Below are 21798 nucleotides of genomic sequence, written 5' to 3' on the forward strand. Positions count from 1 at the left end.
CAACTTCTCCTCTGTGATTCTTTTTAGTTTGTAGTTTTTTAGTCAGCTACCTTTTTTTTTTCTTTAAGCAAGAGCTCTTTTTGTCCTGTCCATATAAGCCTCTATTAAGAAGTTGTAACTCTAATGGGATGTAAATGTAAAGAAAACGTCTTATGGCATACTCCACATGCAGACACCCAGAGACATCCATTTTCTTCGACAAACACTTAAAACAATATGAAAAATTGAGGAAAGCCAAAGATTAAGCCATTAATAGCTACAAAGCTATTACAGTTTAGTAGCAGGAACATCCAATGACAAGTCACACAAATCTTGGGCACTTTGGGATTTTGCTGGTGGCAGGCACAAATAACATTCATTTACTATTTGTACATTTATGCAGAAAATATTCATTCTGTTTTTATTGTACATTAGGCCTGTTTTAAATGAGGGATTTTGCAGTGAAAGAAGAAAAACAAAGTTCTTGTCCCCATGTAACTTAAACTTTAGTCAGGAGAAACAGACAGCAAAAATTGTGTGATTTGTCAGGTAGTGATAAACAGTATGGAAAAAAAATAAAGCAGAGGAAGATGAGGGAAAACCAGCGAAGAGTCTGAGAGGGGCTGGACGGTGGGGTAAAAGGAAAATCAGGAAGAAATGGTGTCCCATTGGGTGGCAAGTATTTCAAGAATGGAATGACCGCTGTTTCAAAGGCTGCTGAAGTCTGAGGATGGGCTGTTGTGTTTGGCAACGTGTCCACTGGTGACCCTGACACGAGCTCTTTCGTGGGGTGGTGCAGAGAAAAGCCAAATTAGTTTGATTTCAAGAGAGGATGGGAGGAGAGGAAGGGGAGACAGAGAATATAAGACTCTCCTATGGACGTTTTGCTGACGGGCATAGTGAGGAACGGGATGGTAATTGGAGGGAGATGGGGCCACAGAAGGTAATTTTTTACGGTAGAAAATATGGCAGCATGTTTGGTGCTATTGGAAATGATCTAGTACGGTGGGAATGTTGATGATGTGGAAGGTAGAGGGGCGATTTCTGGAGTGGTGTCCTTGAGTAGTTGAGGAGCATGGCTTGCTATAGAACATATATAAAAATTCATGTTATTAATTTTTAAGCATATATCCAAAGTCTATCGGGTTGGCCAAAAAGTGCGTTCGGGTTTTTCCATAAGTTGGTACAGAAAAATCCGAGCGAACTTTTTGGCCAAACCAATATATGCATACATTTAAATTTTTTATTTATATACTACTTTAACAGCATGCTATATGCATTTCAAAACACATATAAAAATCTAATTAAATCTTTGGAGGAAAAAATACATAAACAGAAGGCCCAGTATTTTCCCTCCAAACCACACAGATAGTCCTACACACATGCTCGTTGAGGTGCGTGCACTGTACTTTGGGGTTCTTACCTTTAGACAAGGTCACTGTCTGACACTGACTTATCAAAAAGTAGTTGGAAGGAAAAAGCTTGGTCCTTCAGGTTTGAGAACACGAGGTTTCCTTTTATTCTGTTTTCTGCCTCGGAAAGTGTTTCGACCTTAAGCAACACCTTACAGAGGGCAAGGACTTTAAACATAGCGCTCGGGGTGATTTAGTTAAAACGTTCTTCAAATGCTCCTAGAGGTTACTTTTGTCACATGTAGTGTCACAAAATGCAAAAAAATACTCAGAAAGAGGAACAACCACATTTCAATTTTTATTTGTGGATGGTGAGTCGCTTTTTAACCATAGGTCTTTCCCATAACTTTCTCGAATCCATGACTGAAGGACAAAAAATGTGCATCTCCTCATAGGTACAAACTAAAACCTTTCGCTACAGGAAGAGTGAGAGATGTGTCTATTTTTTTTTTTTCTGTAGTTTCTGTGTGAAAAAAATGCAGTTGCCAGCTGATGGGCAAACTAAAAACGTGTCCCCAAGTTGCAAAGAGTACAGAGTGTAAATGTCAGGCACTGGAGCTTTTCCCAGAAGTCGCATCCTCAGGAAGGTATTTTTCCTAATTATGAGGCTGAAATTATTGGCACAAGAAACACTGTTCCGTGATTGGCTAACATAATACAATAAAACAATGGTGTCAAGTTGAACCACTATGAACATCCATACAGTGGTCAAAGGAGTCCTTCCCACGGTTTCAGTGTGGTCCCAGTTGTAACCTGGTGTCTCCAGGTTTGTCAGAAAAACACTCAGGTACAAGTGTCCCATTCGCAGCGTGTGGATCTCTTCCTCTAGAGACAGGATGGTCCTAAATCAGCCTTTCCATTGCAGGGGGAGCCGTCATGCTCCACATCTCCACGCGAGAGCCATCCTTTTCCTGACGGCTCGGGCTGTAGGACCCCTGAGTTGCCCTCTTGTTGGAGGCAACGACGGAGGCCACCACTGCCAGGAAGAGGATCAACAACAAGGCTAAAGTCACTGAACCGATGGCGGCGAAGACGTCTGAGAGCAAGTCGTCTGCCAACTGCAAGGATAGAAATAATTGTGATGTGAGTTACAGAGCAAAGGAGAACGTCCAGGTCAAGGAACTACCCTGGAATAGAAACCAAGAAGAGCGCAGGTGCCACTCAGTGCTGGAGAAAGATCAAGGTGTGGAAGGAAAGTCAGGTGTCCTTATTCCAAGATCATGAGAATGTGACTGTCTCTAGAGTCCAAGGTCTAGAGTCAGAAAGTGAGGCAGGAGACACCTACTGTGTCTACTCTGTGTCTTAATTTCAGTGACTGAGGTCATTTGTGTGACATCAAGGCCAAAGGATGAACCCGCACGTTTATTTGTAAAATAGTTCTGCATCTATAGAGATGTATGGCTCACAGTCCTTCGACTCCCTTGCAAAAAGTTCTGATTTTGCACTGAAAAAAAATTGTTGTTTTACAGCCTTTCTCGGGAAAGGAAGAAAATTAAATTAGTTGGGTCTCATGGGAAAGATCTTGAGACATAGGCTGGGCTGCAATGAGCTGGTTTCCACAGTCATCACTCTGACTTGGATTCGATGTGACAATTGAATGGTTGTGAAAACACACGTGCGCCACATGGAACCAAACCTGGGAACAGAAAACTGCAGGCAGAGCCCCACATGGAGTAGCTGGGTCCTGGACTCTCAGGGGTGTGCCTTGGACAGAGTGGTTTGCCTAATGTTGATTCCAATGTGTTTGCCAAGCACTTTTTTAGCAATGGGTAAAATGAAACTGATTTAGTTGCATAGAAATATTAAAGACAGGACACAGTTGCTATTTGAATTTTTAACAGGTTTTCAAAGAAATATTTCTGTCAGGGTAAGTAAAAGCAGAAGTAAATTAGTTTACCTTCTCATTTAGCTTTCTCTAGGACCCATTCCCTGTTACCTAACCAAGCTACTGTTATAAATGTAATCTTTGTTAGTTTAACATCCTAGGGAATTTTAAACACCTTTGTTTTCCTTTGTGTTTTTACTTTGCTTTTGTTGTTCACTGTGCTTTGATTTAGCCATTATATAATTAATATAATCCTTTAATACTGTATCTCTTCATAATATTGTCTTGGGTTTACTCACTATGAGCCTTGTTTGAATGTGCTTCATTAGTTTCCTCATTCATTCAACAATGCTTATTGACTATCTGCTACAAACACTGAACTGAACTAGGAGATAAAAATAGAAGGTAAGTCAAAGTCTGAAATCTGGAGCTCAGACACGCACACACATATACACAGATAATCATACATTATAAACACGTTATGATAATGTCATAAATGAACTGCACAGGGGTGTAGGTAGAGTAATATTGGAATGTGGCATGTGATTACCTTTTGAAGGATAAATGAACATTCAAATAGTTCGAGCGGGAAATTCTACTTGGATGAAACAATTTGAAATCAAAAGGGCAAGAGTATATAAAAGTCCTTAGAGTTTGGGGAAACAGTAGGAAATCCGGCGTGACGAAATGTATTGTCCACAAATGTGTACATTTGAGTGGGAAAAGGATTTTAAAAGTTGGTGAGAGACAGAACTACAAGGTAGATGAATCTGGACAAGCAATCTGAAGGCCACACTAAAATTCAGACTTGGTCCTGAGGTCAGTGGGAGCCAGTGAAGGTGTTTAAGTGAGAGCATGATATGATCAAGTCTGTGTTTCATTAAAACTTGGCTCTGGTAACAGGATGGAGGGTGGGTGGAAAGTGACGGTGGGGCTGGAGGGGGAGGAAATAGGAGTTTATTGTATTAGTCGTGGTGAGATGACCTAGGTCTAAGTTTGCCAGTGGAGTGAGACTCGAAGAGGAAAAGGTGGAGAGAGACTTGGGAGGTGGAGCCAGTCCACGGCAGACTGTGTGAGCGAGGCTGGGGGGAGCGGAGGGAAGACAAGAATGGTCACCACAGGAGGTGACCCTGTTGGCTGGGGTCTCATTAGCTGGGATAAGATACACGGGAGCAGGGGCTTCCCTGGTGGCGCAGTGGTTGAGAATCTGCCTGCTAATGCAGGGGACACAGGTTCGAGCCCTGGTCTGGGAGGATCCCACATGCCGCGGGGCAACTAGGCCCATGAGCCACAACTACTGAGCCTGTGCGTCTGGAGCCTGTGCTCCGCAACAAGAGAGGCCGCGATAGTGAGAGGCCCGCGCACCGCGATGAAGAGTGGCCCCCGCTTGCCACAACTAGAGAAAGCCCTCGCACAGAAACAAAGACCCAACACAGCAAAAATAAATAAATTAATTAAAAAGAAAAGTACCAATGTCACCGTGGATGTGAGGATTAAATTAGTCAATTAAAAAAAAAAAAAAAAAAGATACACAGGAGCAGAAACAGGCGTGCATGGGAAGACTGCCTTTAGGCTGGGAAAAGCTAGCGTCAGGTTCCTGGGCAACATTCAGGTGTGCGCTGCTACTCTCCACATTATTGTCTAAAATTCTGGGTCACAGCAACTTTTCCAGTTATTGGAGAAAAAGCATATAGAGTTTCATAGAATTCACTCGTTCTTGAGAAAAATTGTTTACCTCAACTAGAGGGCAGGTTCTCCGGCCACACTGTGTGGCAATGACATCCTTTATCTGTAGGAATAACTGTGGGCTGGGACAGATGAATACAGCCATAGACCTGGCCTTGAAAGCTCAAGAGCCTGGGTCTCAGCAGGCAGATGGACCCCTTGGTGTTATCTGGGGACCTCTAGATTGTCTAACCCTCTTGTTCCTAGATGCTGAATTCTCCTTAATCTGTCCAGTAAACTGTGTCATCTTTGGGAGTCAATGGTTGTTCTGCTGGGTGGGTGAGTTGGGAGGGTCCACACCCACACAGAGAGGAGACGGATCACTTGGTTTGCCTCTGTTTTCTAAACTTCTCCGGCGTCTTCTCATTTGGGCTGAGAATGATTGCACGGGGAAAGCTAATGCCGCCCAGACCCTCGCCCCTGCCACCCTGCAGCTGGAGAGGGAGGGGACATGGCAGGTGTAGGCGCTGAGTTCTCGTTGGGACCCCACTTCTGGCAGAACCAGAGGACTGATCCGCTTCACTTATCTCGGGACCTGCGGGGAACCAAGGCTCTTGTCTGTAGAGGCTCCACTGCTCTCAGCAATGTGGAGAGAATGGAAGGGCCAGCTCCAGACCTGAGAGAAACCCCCTGCCTCTACCGGCTGTGTGCTGAGTGGCGGGCCTCAGCCAGTCCCTGCAAGACACTGGGTTTGATCACCTGTAACACCAGATCCTAGCATCTACTCCCAGGGATGGGAGTCAGGAGACACAACACATGCAAAAGCCAAAGAGAATGTCCCAGAGTAAGTTCCCAGCACGGGAGAATGTGAGCAACCGTGAAGATGTGATGTATCACCTCGCTGACTTCATTCAATTCTGAAAGATGACGTAGAACTCCCTCAGTGCCTCGGGATACAACCCGGGAGCCAACCTACAAACCTAACACGGCAATTCCGAGCTTCAGATAAAGTTTTGGATGAAATGGCTGGCCTAGCGATATCAGATAGGGCGCGTCACTCGGCTTTGGTGGGGAGCTGAGGGAGTCAGTTTGAAATCGCCTCTGGAGGGCCCTTTGCTTTTGAATTCCCCTGGCTGAAAGGCCTTTTTTGCTCTGCTATTCTTCAACTGGGCTTAAAATACACAGCCCTGGAATGGATCCTTTGATAACTGAAACTGCTGGGACACAGGAACTGACAAGGCCGCCAGGTGTGGACCGTCCTGAAAAACAGCGTGAGTTTAAGGCCAGGCCTGTATGGATGGGTTGTGCTGCTAATGCTGCACTTTTGAATAACCTTTTTCAGAAAAGATAGACCCCAAATTCATTAAAATTTCATGTAAAATTACTTTTCAGATGGCTTATGCTGCAATTCGTATCGTTAACATCTCGTTTAAATGTACATTTTATACATGATCACATTAAACTGTGGTGACTTGGAACTCCCCATCTGCAGAATGAAATAAATAGGTGCTTCATTTTTTTTCCTCCATGGAAGATTCATTCTGAAACATTGACTGGTTGTGGCCAAATGTGACCCAAGGCAAGGATGCACGCTGGCATTCTCAGGGGAAACTGCCAAAACTTATTTTGAACCTTCTCACCTGAGCCTAGGCTAGAACACGCTGGAAATGCACATTAGCTTTTTTCCCTTAAACTCCAGAAGAGGAATTCTATGCTGTGATTCCCCTGGGGGAGACTGGAAACAGACGGAAATGGGTTTGAATCCAGTTTTGCCACTGGTGTCCTACACTTATCTCTGCTGTTTGCCCACCTGTAAAGCGGGAGTGACAGTTCCTGTGTCCTAGGCTTGCTCTGAGACGTGGAGTATCCAGGTGTGTGGAGCTTCTCTGAGGGGCAGGCTCAGAAGGGAAGTCAGTCCTTGTGGCCGCTCCTGTTTAGCACTCTTCAGAGGGATGACCCTTCCCCGGCTGATTTCCCCGGTCCTGCTTGGGCGTCAGGACACCCACCAGATGCCACCCACTCTGGCAACAAGTCGGGACTCAGAGCCCAGCCTGGGAGCCGAGAGGGGCAGCCACTGACCTGGAGCTGGCAGGGGCCTGGGCCATCTGGCCGTCAGGGCCCACAGCCCCTCACTAGCTGACTGCTGGTCAGTTCATCTGATTTTGAAAACACGGAACGAGCTGGCTTGTCTGGAAAGGAAAAGTAATGAGACTATCTCTGTCCTCAGCACGAGGATCCGCCTGTCATAATATTTAGGGCCAATTTGGAAAAACGTGAAAATAATAAGCACATTGGAAGGAGCCTGGAAAAACAGGATATCTTAGGAAACTTGACCTCCTATTTCCAGGTGAAAGGAGGTGAAGACGTTAAAGCTTTGACTTGAGGTGAGGAAATTCTAGGACTGAGGCCATGGTTTCCCCCTTAGGGGCATATTTTTCTCACGTCGGATTTTGTAAAATCAGCAGAAGTACGTTTGTAGTTGAAAAAAGCAGAAATGTTGGGAGTTAAAAACTGGCTCCTGAAAAACACTAGGGTGGAGTGAATTCCCCAAATCCTTCTTAGAATTCAGTTTATATGTCCGTTGTGTGGAAATATGTGGAGACAGTTGAAGACAAGAAGTTAGAATGTTTGGATGTGCTAGTTGATTACAGGTTATATTCCAGCTTCAATATGTGAGTTTCTGAAATGTGTGTGTGTGTGTGTAGTGTTACACAAGTACATAATAGTACGTTATGTACTATTATGAGCGTTAGTGATTAATGGGAAAAATACTTTAAAGATGTTGTGTTTTTACAAAGCTGGTTATAATATTTACCTTCCATCTGTGTATCTAAAGTGAAATGAGGACATCTCTTTGACTCTCATCCTTCAAATTAAAAATAAAGAAGAGATAGATGAGAGAGAGAGAGAGAGAGAGAGCAAGCAGTTCTTGTGAATCACTATTGTAACAAGTAGGTCTTCAATTTGGTGGATGGTAGAAAACTCCCACACAGACCTGGGTCCTTGAACTATCTCTTATTAGTGAATTGCTAGGAACAGCCGTTTCCATAGTAATATTGAATATGTGCCAGAACTCTGTTTTTAAAATGAATATTGCTGCAGCAGCCAATTTTCAACCATAAATACACTATCCCCTTTACAGTTATAAGGGGGGAAACAGGGTACTGAGAAGCTGAAAGCGGGGCCTTGGGCAGCATCCTGGCACAGGGAGGGGACCACCCAGCAGATGCTCCTGCCACCTTGTAAAATGCTCAGGACTGGGAAGCATGGCAGCCACGGAGCCCTCTCCAGGCAGCTGACGGCTGCAGGGACCAGGGGGGCGTCTGAACTGCAAGCCGAGTAGCATTTTCTCCTTGGTGCTCCCATCTCTTCATCCGCTGCTCTGCCTCTCCCAGAAGACACACAGGCTCTCAAAGGAAGCCGACATAGTCTTTCAACCAACTCTCACCAAGTAATTACAGTTCCTTACAACTCTACTAATTGGGGACCGTCTTGACAGCCTGGTGATGGAGAAACCCGGGGACACGAGGTGGTTCCGGGCACCACCCCCACTCCCGGAGGGGTGCTGTCCTGGGAACCTTTTAATGCGATTTCCACATCAGGCCCCACCGAAGACGTTGGAATCGCTACTGGAAATTTGGTACACAGGAGACAAATCAGAAAAGGAGCTGGTCCAGCACAAGGCTGCACGTTTGGGGTTGCAGCCCTAGTTGAAAGCATCGCTTCTTTCACAACTGACCACCAGCCCACGCATGACGTGTGTGGGCTTTTAGGGGAAGAGCACCATTATTCTGAGATTTGAGGGGTGCTGTGACACTGGTCATGAAGGGACACAGTTATTCCTGCATTCAGCAAGTGGTTCTTGAACACGCCCTCTGTGTGAGCACAGTGGGAGCTAGAATACAGTGGTGAGCCCGGCAGTTCCCAACCCCACCTATCTAGTGTTGGGTCTGGAATTCTTGCCCCGATGTCTCACAAGCTCTTTCCTACTCAGGACGCCACATTTTCAGCAGAAGCATAGATGTAGCTAGAAGTTTGGAGACACGGCTTTCCTATTCTCTCTCCTTAAGCAGGTGGTGTAAGTGATATAATTGTTCTCCTTGGAAGACCAGGTCTTATGAATAAAAATTCACTCTTTGCCTCATACAAGAACCAAATCCCAGCAGCCCAAACTCAGATTTCATTATGTTTTGGTAAATTCATTGTTTGAAGATAATTGCTGCCCTTTCTGCTGACCCTGGGTCAGGGGGGTTACCAGATGTTGTACGCACAGAAACGTTTAAATTCCAGGTAGGGATTATCACATCCTGTCACCTTTTCAGGGAGGCCTTGCCTGATTGCCCTCTTTAACTGTAATCAGCTTCATCTCTCTCCAGCACGTCACGCCCTGGGACACCTAACAGTTCACGGGGGAAGTCCCTCCCCTCCCAAGGCAGAAGTTCCATCAAGGTGCAGCTCCATCCTCTGCCTCCCAGCCCCTGGACCGGCATCCGTGCCCCAGGGACCCCGCGGTGATCGCTACTGGGCAGAAGGCTTGCCCAGCAGCACATGGCGAGCTCTCATCTTCATGCACAGAGCTTCTCCCCAGGGATTCCTGCAGGAGGACACCCTCAGCCTGTGACCCACAAGAGGAGAGACAGCCGCTCTCTAACTCCGCTGAAGGGTCAGGGCGCCTCGGAGGGGCTGCGGGCAGACACTGGGCGGGGGGGGGGGGGGGAGCGGGGGGTGCGGCAGATCAGAAACCACGTGATCAAAGAGTGAAGGGGGCTACTATTATTATATAACTTGGCTACTATTCCTTTCTGTGGAATCCGCCACAAACAGTCTGCTTTCACCTTCTCCTACACCAGAGCCCAGATGGGAATGTCATCAGGTGACACAAGCAGGAGATGCGAGAGATCATTTTTTTTTTTAAATACCATTTTCTATGTGTGAAACATTCTTTTTGTCTCCGCTAGGTGACCCCCTGGACATTATCATGGCCCATTTTGGTCTCAGAAAACCTGGGTAGACAGTCATACTTCCTTTCCTTCTTTTTCTCTCTGCATTCCAGAAAACAGTGGTCGCCAGCTGAAGACTCGGGCTGTGTAGTGCACACCACACTGTGAGCTGCACACACTTGTGTTTGTCAATCGGACGCCCTTTCCATCTTCATTATTTTACACTGGGATCCACTCAGAACGCAGTCCCCTGCCCTTCCGCTCGGGTTGCTCTCTTGTTCATTCTCAGGGTCGCAACCTGGTTAAGACAGTAACTGTCTCTTACGTGGCTGGTTAAACGGTCCTATAGCCATCCTTTCTTGCCCCAGGATCTACCCCAGCCAGCCAGCCCTACAGAAAAAAAAAAAAAGAGCTTGCTTACCTGGCTGGGAAGCCCACGGATGCTATCCGCATCAGTCCTAACCGTGTCAAGCCTAACCTGCTGAGTTTTAAGTCAAGGCTCGTTTTGACTTTGCCCCCATTTCCCTGTGAAGGTCAGCATCAGCTACGCCCTGCACGTCTGCAAAGCGACTGTCCTTACCCGCCCTTCTCGAGCAGGAACCAGCCTCCTCCGCCCCTCCCCCGCCCATGCCGCTCCTCCAGGTTGAACACCCTGGGGCTTAGCTGCCCTTTGCAGTCCCCCCGGGCACCCCGCGGGCTCTCCTCCCAGCATCTCATTCCCGGAAGCCCAGGGCTCAGCCCCGTTTAGAAGAGCTGCGGCCCGGCCTGTCCGGCGTGAACTGTCCCGTGCAGTTGAACGTGCTGCCCTGTTCATCAGGGGTTAGGCCACCCTCCACCCCGCCCCTCAGGATTGTACGGATGAGTATCTGCTTCCTCTGGAACTTTCCGACACGACCAAGTGCAGTGCTTTGCACAGAGTGGCCGATCAATTGTTATTGACTCACCCACTGGTAGTGCTCGTGGCTCTGTTGAACGCCTTGATTCGATTCTTTTTTCAGTCGTCGGGAGACTTCTCTACTGCCGGGAGTTTATTGGTGGGGACATGGTCCACCCATTTGTTCATGCGCTCATTCACTCACGCATCGTCAGTGAACGCCGTCACCGTGGCAGGCAGCTCCCTGGGTCCTGGACACACGCGATCCAAAGGCATAGGCATCGCCTTCAGAGAGTTCACCGTGGAGTGATAGTCCCGGGCCGGGCGGCTACGCAAACCGCCACAGTTCAGGCGACGGGTTAGAGGCGATTATGAAGGAAAGAAAGGCGAGAAGGTGGACTTCATGACATGCTCCAGTTTTCTTAAAGGGAGCTGCTGGAAGAAGGAGGTGAGGAAGCGTGTTGAAGGCAGAAGGAAACACCACGATCCAGCGGGAGAGAGGAGAAGCGTGCCTGGGCCTTTCCTGCTTGCCTGGGAGGCCGGTGGAGGGAAGTGCTTCTTGCTTCTGCAGAGACCCACGCGGAGAAGCAGCAGCCCATGTGTCAGGAAAGCGTTCACCCAACCTGGGCAGTAACCACAACAGGTTCCCTTCCAGGAAGCTTCTCTCCTCTCCCTCAGCGAAGCAGAGGACAGAATCGCACGCGCAGTTTCATAGATATTCTCTGCAGGTTCTTTCCTAGCACATCTGACCTACACCTCTTATAAGAAACCTATCAGCCTCATAGGCCAGGAGTCCTCTACTAACCTGGGTTTTGGAGGACACAGAAAGATTTAAATTTCTTTATACCCATTCTCTGACATGGTCTATAGATTTCAGAAGGTGATTGATAAGTATATCAATTGATTTTATACAACATTTCAAAAGCAAGAGAATATCCAGCAAACAAGTTAAAAAGGCAGGGGGACTTTTGAGATTAAATCATACTAAAATGACATGACAACTAACAACTAAATGCAATTGATTGTATCCTTGATCAAAAACAAAAATCTAAAGGACAATTTTGGGACAATTAGAGAAATCTGAACATGGATAGTATATGAGATGGTAAATTTCTTAAATGCCATACTGGTATATGGTTGTAGAAGGGAGTCCTCTTTCTTCGGAGACGCTGAAATATTTAGTGGTAAAGTGTTACAACGTCTGCAACCTACTTTCTAAAGCTAGAGCAAAAAAAGTATGTATATAGAGGTAAGAAAGGGAGCAAAATATTAAAAAACTGTTGAAACTGGATGAAGGATATGTGTTCACTGCACTATTTTTTTTTCTGATTTTCTTTAGCTTTCATTTTTTTTTCCAAAAAAGTTAGAAAAGTAATACTTTTAAAAATGATGTTACCGTGAAAATAATTCCTCTAAGCCCCCAATTTGTGGATCTTGCTTCTTCACTATCTGTTTGTTCTTCTGCTACTCTGGGTCTTGCTGATTTCTCTCCCTGCTATACTTTTATTGCCTAGTAAATCTTGTTCCCATCGATGGTTTTATCTCCCATCTAGACACTGAGACATTCATGGATCACATCACATGCCAGTTTCCTCACACATTTGGCCCTAACCCTCCTGCTGGAGCCTAACGCAGTGCCAGGCACACAGTGGGCATCCGTGGACTTCCTCACCATCTCCTGGCATTGTCCTTCCTGACCTAAAGGCTGTACCTTGGCCCTTTCCTCACTTGGAATTCTTTCTTCTTACCAACTTTCTTCAGTCGGTGAAAAGCTGCTATTAATTCATTCTCACATTAAGCAGGAGAAAGAATGCCAAATCCCCAACATCCTTATGGCTTATCACATGTCCTTTTGGCAAAGGTAATCTAGCCTGTGTCATTGTATTTATTGCCCCCAAATCAGAACCAGTTGCCAGAATGAAGGTCTATTGGTTTGTGTTGGCTTAATCCACATCAGGGGGGCTTTAGGGGCATATAAGGATAATTTGACCAGCAAAAGGAAAGCCATACAAATGATCAAAAACGCTAACAGATATGCTGAGAACACCAAGCTTGTTTTACTGAGGATTTATGGCCAACTTATCAGAAAATTATTTGGTCCAAGTCTACATTCAAATAGGTCCCTCAGTAATTCAGCAAAGATTCCAGCCTCTGAAAAAAACAGCCTCTATAATGAGATACTCCAGTAACCCCTAACTTGCAGCACATGTAGTTTAATTTTCAACAGTTGTGAGACTGCAGTAAATCCAGCTTTTGAATAACTAGTTCCACTGATACCTCAGACCTGCATTAAATTAGCAGAGCATGAAGATCAACGGCATCCTCTCTCCTGACATACCTGCGTCCATGTTTATTAACCAAATCGAGCTTAAATGTCTGACCTCCCCCACATGGCAGCCGTGCCAGCGCCTGCTGGGTCCCAGCAGAAGTGAGTGCCAAGTCACCAGGCTCTGCCGCATGATGTCAGCTGTGCCCCAGGCCCAGCTCTGGAGGTTGTATTTTATTGACCAGACTCAAATTGGTTTCCCCTCGTGCAGGTGATAAAGTGTGGCATCAAGTCACCCATGTGAAATATATTACCTTAACTTTGACAGCTTGTCATTGAAGTCGTTGTTTATATAATCTATTGTGCCATTTACTCTATTCTTGTTTTACAAAGCAACAATAGAAATGAAAACCCTTGCTTCCAGTGTTTCATGGATGAATGTCTATACCCTGTACCTTCTCTTAAAAAAATCTCAGAAGTAGCTATTTCTGTTGTCATTGTTGGTTTACATCAAATTATCAGATTTTCAGTTTCAAAGTCTGCCTCGTGGAAGATGAAAGCAGCACTGCGTGCTTTAACTGGAATCCTTTCACAGTGCAGCTCTCTCCCTTCCGAATCGTTTTGAGACTTGCTACGTCTAAACGGGGAAGGAGCCTGCCATGCTGAGGTTGGTCGGATCCAAAGTGAACATTCCTAAAAATCTATGAGCTTGTCACCACTTAGAACACCAGGGTACCTTACCACCAGCAAAGATAGAAACCTTCATATTGGGAAGATTGATTAAAGTAGTATTTAGTTTTAGAACTAAGGAGTTCTTTCAGAAGTCAGGCTTTCAAATTCCAAATAAGCCATTTGGTAAAAGTCTATGGCAGGATTAAAACAAAACAAAACACAAACACAAAAACCTTATGTCTGATTTTGATAATAGTCCACCTAAATGTCCCAAAATGCAACTGGGGGTAAAGATCTATTTACAGTGGTATTGAGGATGTACAGCCTTCCTTCTTGGGGGGACAAAAATAAAGTCTAACAGCATTTAACTCAGTCTAAAAATCCTGCTGAACTACAGTTGCCCTATCTCTATGTATTCAAGTAGCATAGACTTTGACAGCCTATTATAAAATGAGACCAGACAATATAGCTGTGCTGGTTATTTTACACTTTTGGAGCTCTAGGTGTATGTACACAGTAATTATGATATACAACGTGTCTGCATTGCCTTTTGAAATAACGGTTTAGGAGATTCTTGCCTGAGAAGTTCTCTTCCTTCCCTACAAAGGGCTCAAAGGACGAATCTTCTCCTTTTGCCACTGACTAATTTCTAGTGACTGTTTTAATAAGAAGAAGATCAGATTCTGTTTCCTATCCAGTTCAGAGACCTTTTTAAGAAGGAATGAGATAACCTAGCTAACATGTTAAATTGTGTTTTAGTTCTATAATTTGTCATTAATATTCCAAAATATAAGGCTTTTCTCCGGATAAACTTTGCTGATTGCTGCATTTTCTCATATTCTGTGTCATACTGAAATTTTAATTATTTACATTCTTTTTTTTTCCTGAAGTTTGGAGTAATTGCCTAAAGAATATTCCCTTTACTAACTTAAATAATTTGAAACATGTGGAAATTTTGTTTTCTAAACTCCCAAAGAGACTGAGAACTGAGAATTCAAGCTATAAACTAAGCCTCTTCAGTTTTGTTGCTTCTTTTCCCAGACCCCAGAATAACACTGCTCTCCCACCTTTATAAAGTATTTCCCTTGGGTCTATAACTTTTCTATTCCACCACCATTTAGACGACTTGTCCTCAGGGATATGGCTGTGCTAAGAGCCTCGGGAAGAAAACCAAGATTAGTCACCAGGCTTGCAGAATCCTCCCCGATTCTGTTTACGAGGATGGCTGCCAATTCTCCAAACGTGCTCTGCACTCATGTTCTTTTCAGGGTCACTCTGCTCGCACAGCACAGATTAAACACACAGCCTCAGGACTCTCAGTGTTGTGAGGAGAAGCATTTACATTCCACTGACAGCGCGGGGTGTCAAAGGAAGCCATCTGCTCTGATTTAACGACACAAGGGATAGCTACGGCTCTGAGAAGAGAAAGAGAGTTACAACGTGGCTCACCTCAGCCAACCACTCCTCTGCGCGGCGGACCTGGGGAGGAATCGCCTCCATATTAAGAGGCATTTTTATCCTTAGAAGTTCTTAGAGGTTGGCCCTCTACCCAATGGTTTCATTGTTCTCTTTTATTAAAATGTCTTTACTACCGTTTTTTAGGCCTCTTCCCCTGGTCTCAGGAACCTAGAATAAATCTAGTGTTTCTACTACAAGGTGGCAACTAGGTCTTTGGTTATTTGTACATTCTACCCAGGCCATTCATCTTTTCGATATTCTACAATGAGATCAGCTGTAAAACACTTTGGAACTAAAAGGTGGTACATAGGGGAAAAAGGAAAAGTAATTAAAACCTGAGGACTTAATCTTTCCCTGGCATCTGACAAGTCACCTCATTTTAATCTTCACACTAGTCTAATGATACAGAGATCATTGCCCTTAATTAAAAGATCTTTTAAGCAATTTGTCCCAAGTAACAAATTACTTAAGCAGCAGATCCGGTACCCAAATGGTCAGGGCTTGTTCAGTTATGCACAGATGCATCCTAGGTAGAGCACTATATAGCTGTAACCCCAAATCTACCCTGAATTTCAACTAAGTTACCCTTATTCGACATATTTACACACTGAGAGATGAGTAATAATAGTTATTTTACACTTCAGGTCTCTTGCTATGGACAGCACTTATATAACCAGCTGCGTTTCCCTGCTTGTCGGTGTTGGTTTAATTTTTTGGGACTTTGCATGTCAGAATAGACTCCAACAAAGTAGACTGAGAGGTGGAAGGATTTTGTTTGTGAGTTCTAGGAAGGTGCCCAGCACACAGTGGCTGTCTGGGAGGTAAGCTGTCTCTATATACTGTGCCTGCATAGACCCTGAAAAATTCAGGGGGAGAACAAAGAAAAGGACCCAGAATTCACAACTTTCAGTCCCATGCTTTTAACACCCCAGCATGTCTATCAAGAAATAAAACAAGGAAACAATGCAGAAAATCTCCCAGGGTTGTTGCTTGTATAAAACAGCCCTGTGCTACCCTCCAGTTTCAACACAATGTTATCAGGCGATGATTAAGAAGGTAGCTGTTTCCTCGCTTCTCAGTGTCAGAAAACAAGGTATCAAGCCAACAACTCCCTTTGTAGGTGCAGCACTGAGATTGCAGCCACATAGTGCTTCCAACTGTAAATATTAATGGTGAAGGAAAGAAAGAGATCTTCCCTGGCTCTGGGCTGCCTGAGCTCAGCAGATTACATGACACTCTGGCATGATTTGCTGAGATGTAGAAAATTGAACTTCTTGTTAACAAGTTTCCATGTATTTTTTACTCCATCAGCAGGTTCTTGAATCAATGCCTAGATTAGGTTTGACTAACATCAGCACAATTTGACTTTGATGGAAAGTTTAAAATTTATAATTAAAAATTGTACATCCATTTGCTAATTTCCAAGTAAAAGGAGCTAATCCTTCTGGAAGCTATAGCATTTATACCTGATTCCCCAAAGCACCATTTATACCTGGTTCCCCAAAGTTCTTTTGCTTCCTCCTGGATGAAGAAGTCTATAATGCTTTTAGGACACTGGGGAACACTCAGGGGCAAACTAAGAAGGCCTTTTACATTTCACCCACTGCCAAAGGATTTAAGGTTTCCATGAGCTTGGAAGAATGACAGGGTTGTTTTTATACTCCTTTTGAGACACTAATTTCAAAACCGTTATATAGGAGCTCCTATTTTCTTGTAGATTTAAAAAAGTGGACTCAACATTGTTTATGTGAAAACACGCATGCATATTTTACTCTATATAAAGTATATAAGTATGATTTATAGTTCCTGCGTTCAGTAAATGCCGGTTGATGAGGATGGTGATACAGGAGTCCCTAAAATGCACTTAAGCTGTCCCACTGCAATGGCACATGACTACCCATAAAGTCTGGCGCAAAAATGTTATCCTACACTACCATGTACAAAATCAAGGAAGGCAGCATTACCTGTGTACAAAATGTTATAAAGTCTACCTACTTTTATTTATAAGAACATGCTTTGGGGCTTCCCTGGTGGCGCAGTGGATGAGAGTCCGCCTGCCGATGCAGGGGACACGGGTTCGTGCCCCGGTCCGGGAGGATCCCACATGCCGCGGAGCGGCTGGGCCTGTGAGCCATGGCCGCTAAGCCTGTGCGTCCGGAGCCTGTGCTCCGCAATGGAAGAGGCCACACAGTGAGAGGCCCGCGTATAGCCCCCCCACCCCACCCCCCAAAAAAGAACACGCTTTGAACTGTGTAGCAAAAATTCTAATTGGCGTATTCTCGGCCGTGGACTCCTACAGTTCATTACATGCCATGTGTCTGTCTTATTGTGTGATTTCAAGATCCAAACTTTTCTATATTTAGAAAGCTGCACTCAAACAGAATATAGCATCTTCTTCTCTCCTGTCAACTTCAGAGTTCATGACACATTGTAGGTGCTCGAGTTATTTTTGACTGAATTGACAAATTAGATAGCATTGTAAAACAAATGCAAAAGCAAACTTGACATAGATGACGAGCAGCTCCTGATCTATCCAGGTGATACTTGGTTTACTTGTCAGGTAGAGAGGAAGACCTGGCAGATCTGCGTGTCAAGGCCCACCTGGGCCTCACTTTGAACTCAGAGAACTCAGCAGGAGCCTGTCATTGTAACTGCAATCTGTGACCACTGGAATGAGTAAATCAGTGAACAAATACCTTAAAAGGGAATTGGGCCAAGGATGGTGTCCTTGTCAAATCTGCTCTAGCTAACAGTGCCATGTGAGTTAATAAGCGGGACACAGCCTACTCCTCCCTCCCAGAATATTTTAGTTGATCAGGGAGCCACTCAAATGCTTTGCCCTTTGCAAATGCACATCACCTTCGTGACTCTCACAATGCCTCCCAGGCTCTTTACATCCCAGAATGCCTCTGTACAAAGGTGCACGTTATAGTCCCAACCCGCCTCCACCGCCGTGGTGGGAATCCTGCCAAGCACGCCACCATTTCTGTCTCAGGGCAGAAGACAAATTATATGCAATTACTCAGAACCTGTACCTCTTGAGCTCACCCCACAAGGTGAGTGGGAAGCTCAAAGTCATCACTTAGGGTTCTGCAAATACAATATTAAACTGAGATGCTTATATTGGTTTCTGTAATTCAAGAGCATTTATTTTGGTAATTTAAGTGGCAACGGAGTTATCCCAGTTCAAACACACATGACCTTTACCCTCAAGAAGCTGCAAATTAGGATAACGTACATACTGCCAGCTGTGAATATCTTTAGCATTCACAGGACTTAATTGGTAAAAATAAATAGGTACTGGATTCCATGAGAGCCACAGAGGAGATTTTACAATCTATCTTCCATTTCCATTTTTTCATTTTCTCCCTGGAAATGTTCTTCAAAACATTCCAGAGTTCCCTGGATGCAGTTTGTCTCATGAAACACTTGCATTTCTTTAAACTATATATAATGGTACCTATTTCAAACACCCATTTTACAATTAAGAAATGCTAACATTTCTGAAATATTTGGGTAGGGCAGTCTGCTTAAAAACAATCTCCAAGTGTTGTGTTTTATAATTTAGGAAACAGAAACCCAAGATTGTATTTTGGAGGAAAATCAGTGATGAGTCTGAGTAAATCACTTAACTCGTTTGGGCCTTAGTTTTGGCATCTGTAAAGTGGCAACAACATTCCTACTGATGTTAAGATTAAATGAGATACTACACGTTGGGCACTTTTGATCATCAGGACAGCTCTACATCAGAGAAGGCCCAGCTCCCGTAGGAAGAGACACCAGGGGGCCCTGGTCACCTGGTCCCTGAGCCAGTGGGGTTTCCTGGGCTGGTGACTCTTCTTGGGCAGTTGATGGTCCACTTTCAGAAACTTCTGGCTTCCTTAGCTCTGAAAATAGATGGCACTAACCACAGAAATGCTTCAACCACCTCCTGCTTGGTCTAGGGTACATTTTATAAGGATTTGCACAATTGGGATATTTTTAAAAAGTGACTAAATGTATTTATTAATTTTATGTACTTTAAGATGATGAATGATAGCAGCATTAGTCTATAGCCTCAAAGAATCTTTTCTTCATGGTGCTGATCCAGGGAATTTGCTCAATTTTTAGGGAAGGGAGACAATCTGAATCTCCTCAGACCAAAACATGCCTTTGGTCCTTTGGGAAGAAAAGGGAGAGCATCATGGGCCTGAAAATCCTCAATTAATGAATAAGAACTTTAGAAAGATACAAGTGAAGTTTAAAAAAGATGCTTAAAGCCAATCGTAGTTAACAAAACGATGCCTAGAGGAAATTTTAATTGGTAGAAATCAAAAATTAAGTTAAAGAATATGTGCCTTTAATAAGCTAGTGAAAAAACAGCCCCCCACCCCACCAAACCTATTCAACAAAACTTCCTGCCTGAACAGCATTATTTAAAAAAAAAATAGAATATCTGAAACAAGGAACAGTTTGTATTAGTTTGAGTTCTAATAGGAAAGAATAAGACTGAGAATATCATTGAGGCGTTTTCATCAGTCAAATAAAACCATCATTAAAGAAAGGTGCTACCATTTTTGGTGGAAGGTAATCTTTCTAATCAAAGTGAGTGGCAGCCCACAGATAATCACAACCTATTGGTAATAATTTAGAGGAAAGCACGGAGAGGCCTAAATCATGTTATTAGGAAATGACTCTTCCTTCTCGGGCCGGATTTCAACAGGAGCTTGGATCCATAATCTTGCCCTAGCTTGAATTTATCTGATTTTACATCCCATCACTTCCCAGCATCCTTCATCTGTCCTAGTCAGGCCTGGTCACTCTGTGTACTTCACATCATCCAAACTTTGTTCCCACAATCGCATCTTTTCTTGTGACCTTCCTTCTCTCTTGAATGCTCTCCCGTTTTCTGTCCTCCAAATAATCTTTCTCGTATTTTATGGCCTCTTTTAATTCCCATAACCTCCATGAAAACTCCCCCTCTTGGAATAGCTCATAGTGACCAGACTTCTGTGAATTCATACTGTGCTTTTACTCAGTAACATAAATCAGGGGCTGTTTTCAATATGTCTTGTAGTTTCTCTTTTTCCTCTGAAACTAGATTGTTGTTTTCTTGAAATTCTTAGAGCAGGGATTACAGATTCTATTTCCCTGATTCCCTGCCCTCCTTCCTCGCGCCCTGTGTCCAGCCCACTGTCAGACAGGTTGTAGAAATGCACGCGTGGATGCGGTGGTTACTTCTTTGACTCTCGGGGGCAGGCGACGGCACTGACTCGACAGTTCCCTGCGTCGTCGCGGGACGTGTGCAAGGACAAAACTTTGGATTTCCTGCTGAGAGGCCCAGAATGTCAGCTCATCTCACGGGAGCAGTTACTGCAGAAGAAGGTGGCTCAGAGGGAGGATAAGTTGGCAATGAGGAGGAGGGAGTGGACGGCTCAAACCCTCAGGTGCAGCTGAATTCGAAAAGGGTAGAACATTTGGGCATTTCTTTGTGAGGCTTGTCTGACCAGACAAATTGTGAAAAATGATAAGCTTTGGTCTTGCTAATGGTGTTCTCGGGGCAAATATGGGCATTTCATCCACGTCCCCGGGCATGTGTGGCAGCCGTAGGGCCCTTTCTACTTGGGAAGAACTCTAGCTCCTTCCCAGGTCCTCCTTTTCTCCTGGCACCACCTGAATTTCTTCGGCATCTTTCCCTCTCTCGTTGCGTAGGGCTCTTCAACAGTCAGTCCGATGTTTATCGTCTTTTGGGATCAGTGCCATAAATCTCCCTCCCTGTCTTAGGTCTTTAAAGCCTCTTTCCGTTGATCCCGAAGGAAGTTTATGGCTCTGATGGCTCTTCTCCAGCTTTCCTTTCTCAAACCCTTGAGAGGCAGATGCAGTTATACAAAGAAGAATTCATGATCATCTAGGCAGTGGGTAATCATAAACGCAGCATGGCCCTTACACACGAACGAGAACTTGGGATCCTGAGCTCTCTTTGCTAGCAGGCACACAACTTTATTTGTGACTTAATTTCTTCTGTGAAAACCAATTTAATTAGCCCTTTGGTAACAAACAATCAAACAAAACCAAAAATCATGTCAGGAAAACATGAGTTTTTGTTTTGTTAAGAAAATTCCTGCTCATGCTAAGACCTGGGTCAATTATCTTCCATGCGTAACTCTCCCTGCCCTCCCCACCTCTGTGTAAACCCCATACCACAAATCATTCATTCGTCCATCTATTTATCCCTTCAGTAAGTACTGAAGCACCTGCTCTGCCAGGCAGGATTGACAGGCACTGAGGTTTCAAAGTTAAACCGCCTTCCTGAAGCTCACAGCCTCGAGGAGCATCTGCACCATTGCTCCTGGGTAAGTGGGGCACACGACCCAGAGCCTGGATGCTTGGTGCTACACCTTCTGAACTGGATCTGCTTGGGAAAGGCATGCTTAACCTCTGACTTTGTGTTCTCATCAGTAAAATGGGAAGATAATACCACCTAAGTCTCGGCATTTTTGTGACAAATAATTAAGATAATGTGTGAGATGCCCTTAGCACAGTGGCTGGCTCAGAGTAAGCTCTACGGTTATTAAACTTTATTAGCCTTGTTACCATTAAATGTTACGGTGGAGGTGTGTTTGGGATGGTGTGGGAGCGTGAAGGCACTCCCAGCCCTGACGGGGAGGGAGAAGAGAAAGGAAGCCTTCACTGGCAAGTTCTGAGCACATATATACTTGACCAGGCAA

At 44.6% G+C, this 21798-nt stretch overlaps 1 protein-coding gene across 1 annotated transcript in view; it reads right to left on the bottom strand.

Annotated features, from left to right (window-relative positions):
• Positions 1-2194: 2194 nt before the first annotated feature.
• Positions 2195-21798, bottom strand: part of CRB1 (crumbs cell polarity complex component 1) — a gene marked incomplete at its 5' end in the record, with an annotated part of 267244 nt that continues 247640 nt past the window's right edge. The window contains one exon of the mRNA XM_082647382.1: positions 2195-2449. Within this exon, the coding sequence (XP_082503508.1) occupies positions 2234-2449 (216 nt within the window). The 3' untranslated portion in view covers positions 2195-2233. The remainder of the gene's footprint in view (positions 2450-21798) is intronic.

This window comes from Grampus griseus (assembly GCF_964374135.1).
Source record: "Grampus griseus genome assembly, chromosome: 1".
NCBI classification, from domain to species: domain Eukaryota; kingdom Metazoa; phylum Chordata; class Mammalia; order Artiodactyla; family Delphinidae; genus Grampus; species Grampus griseus.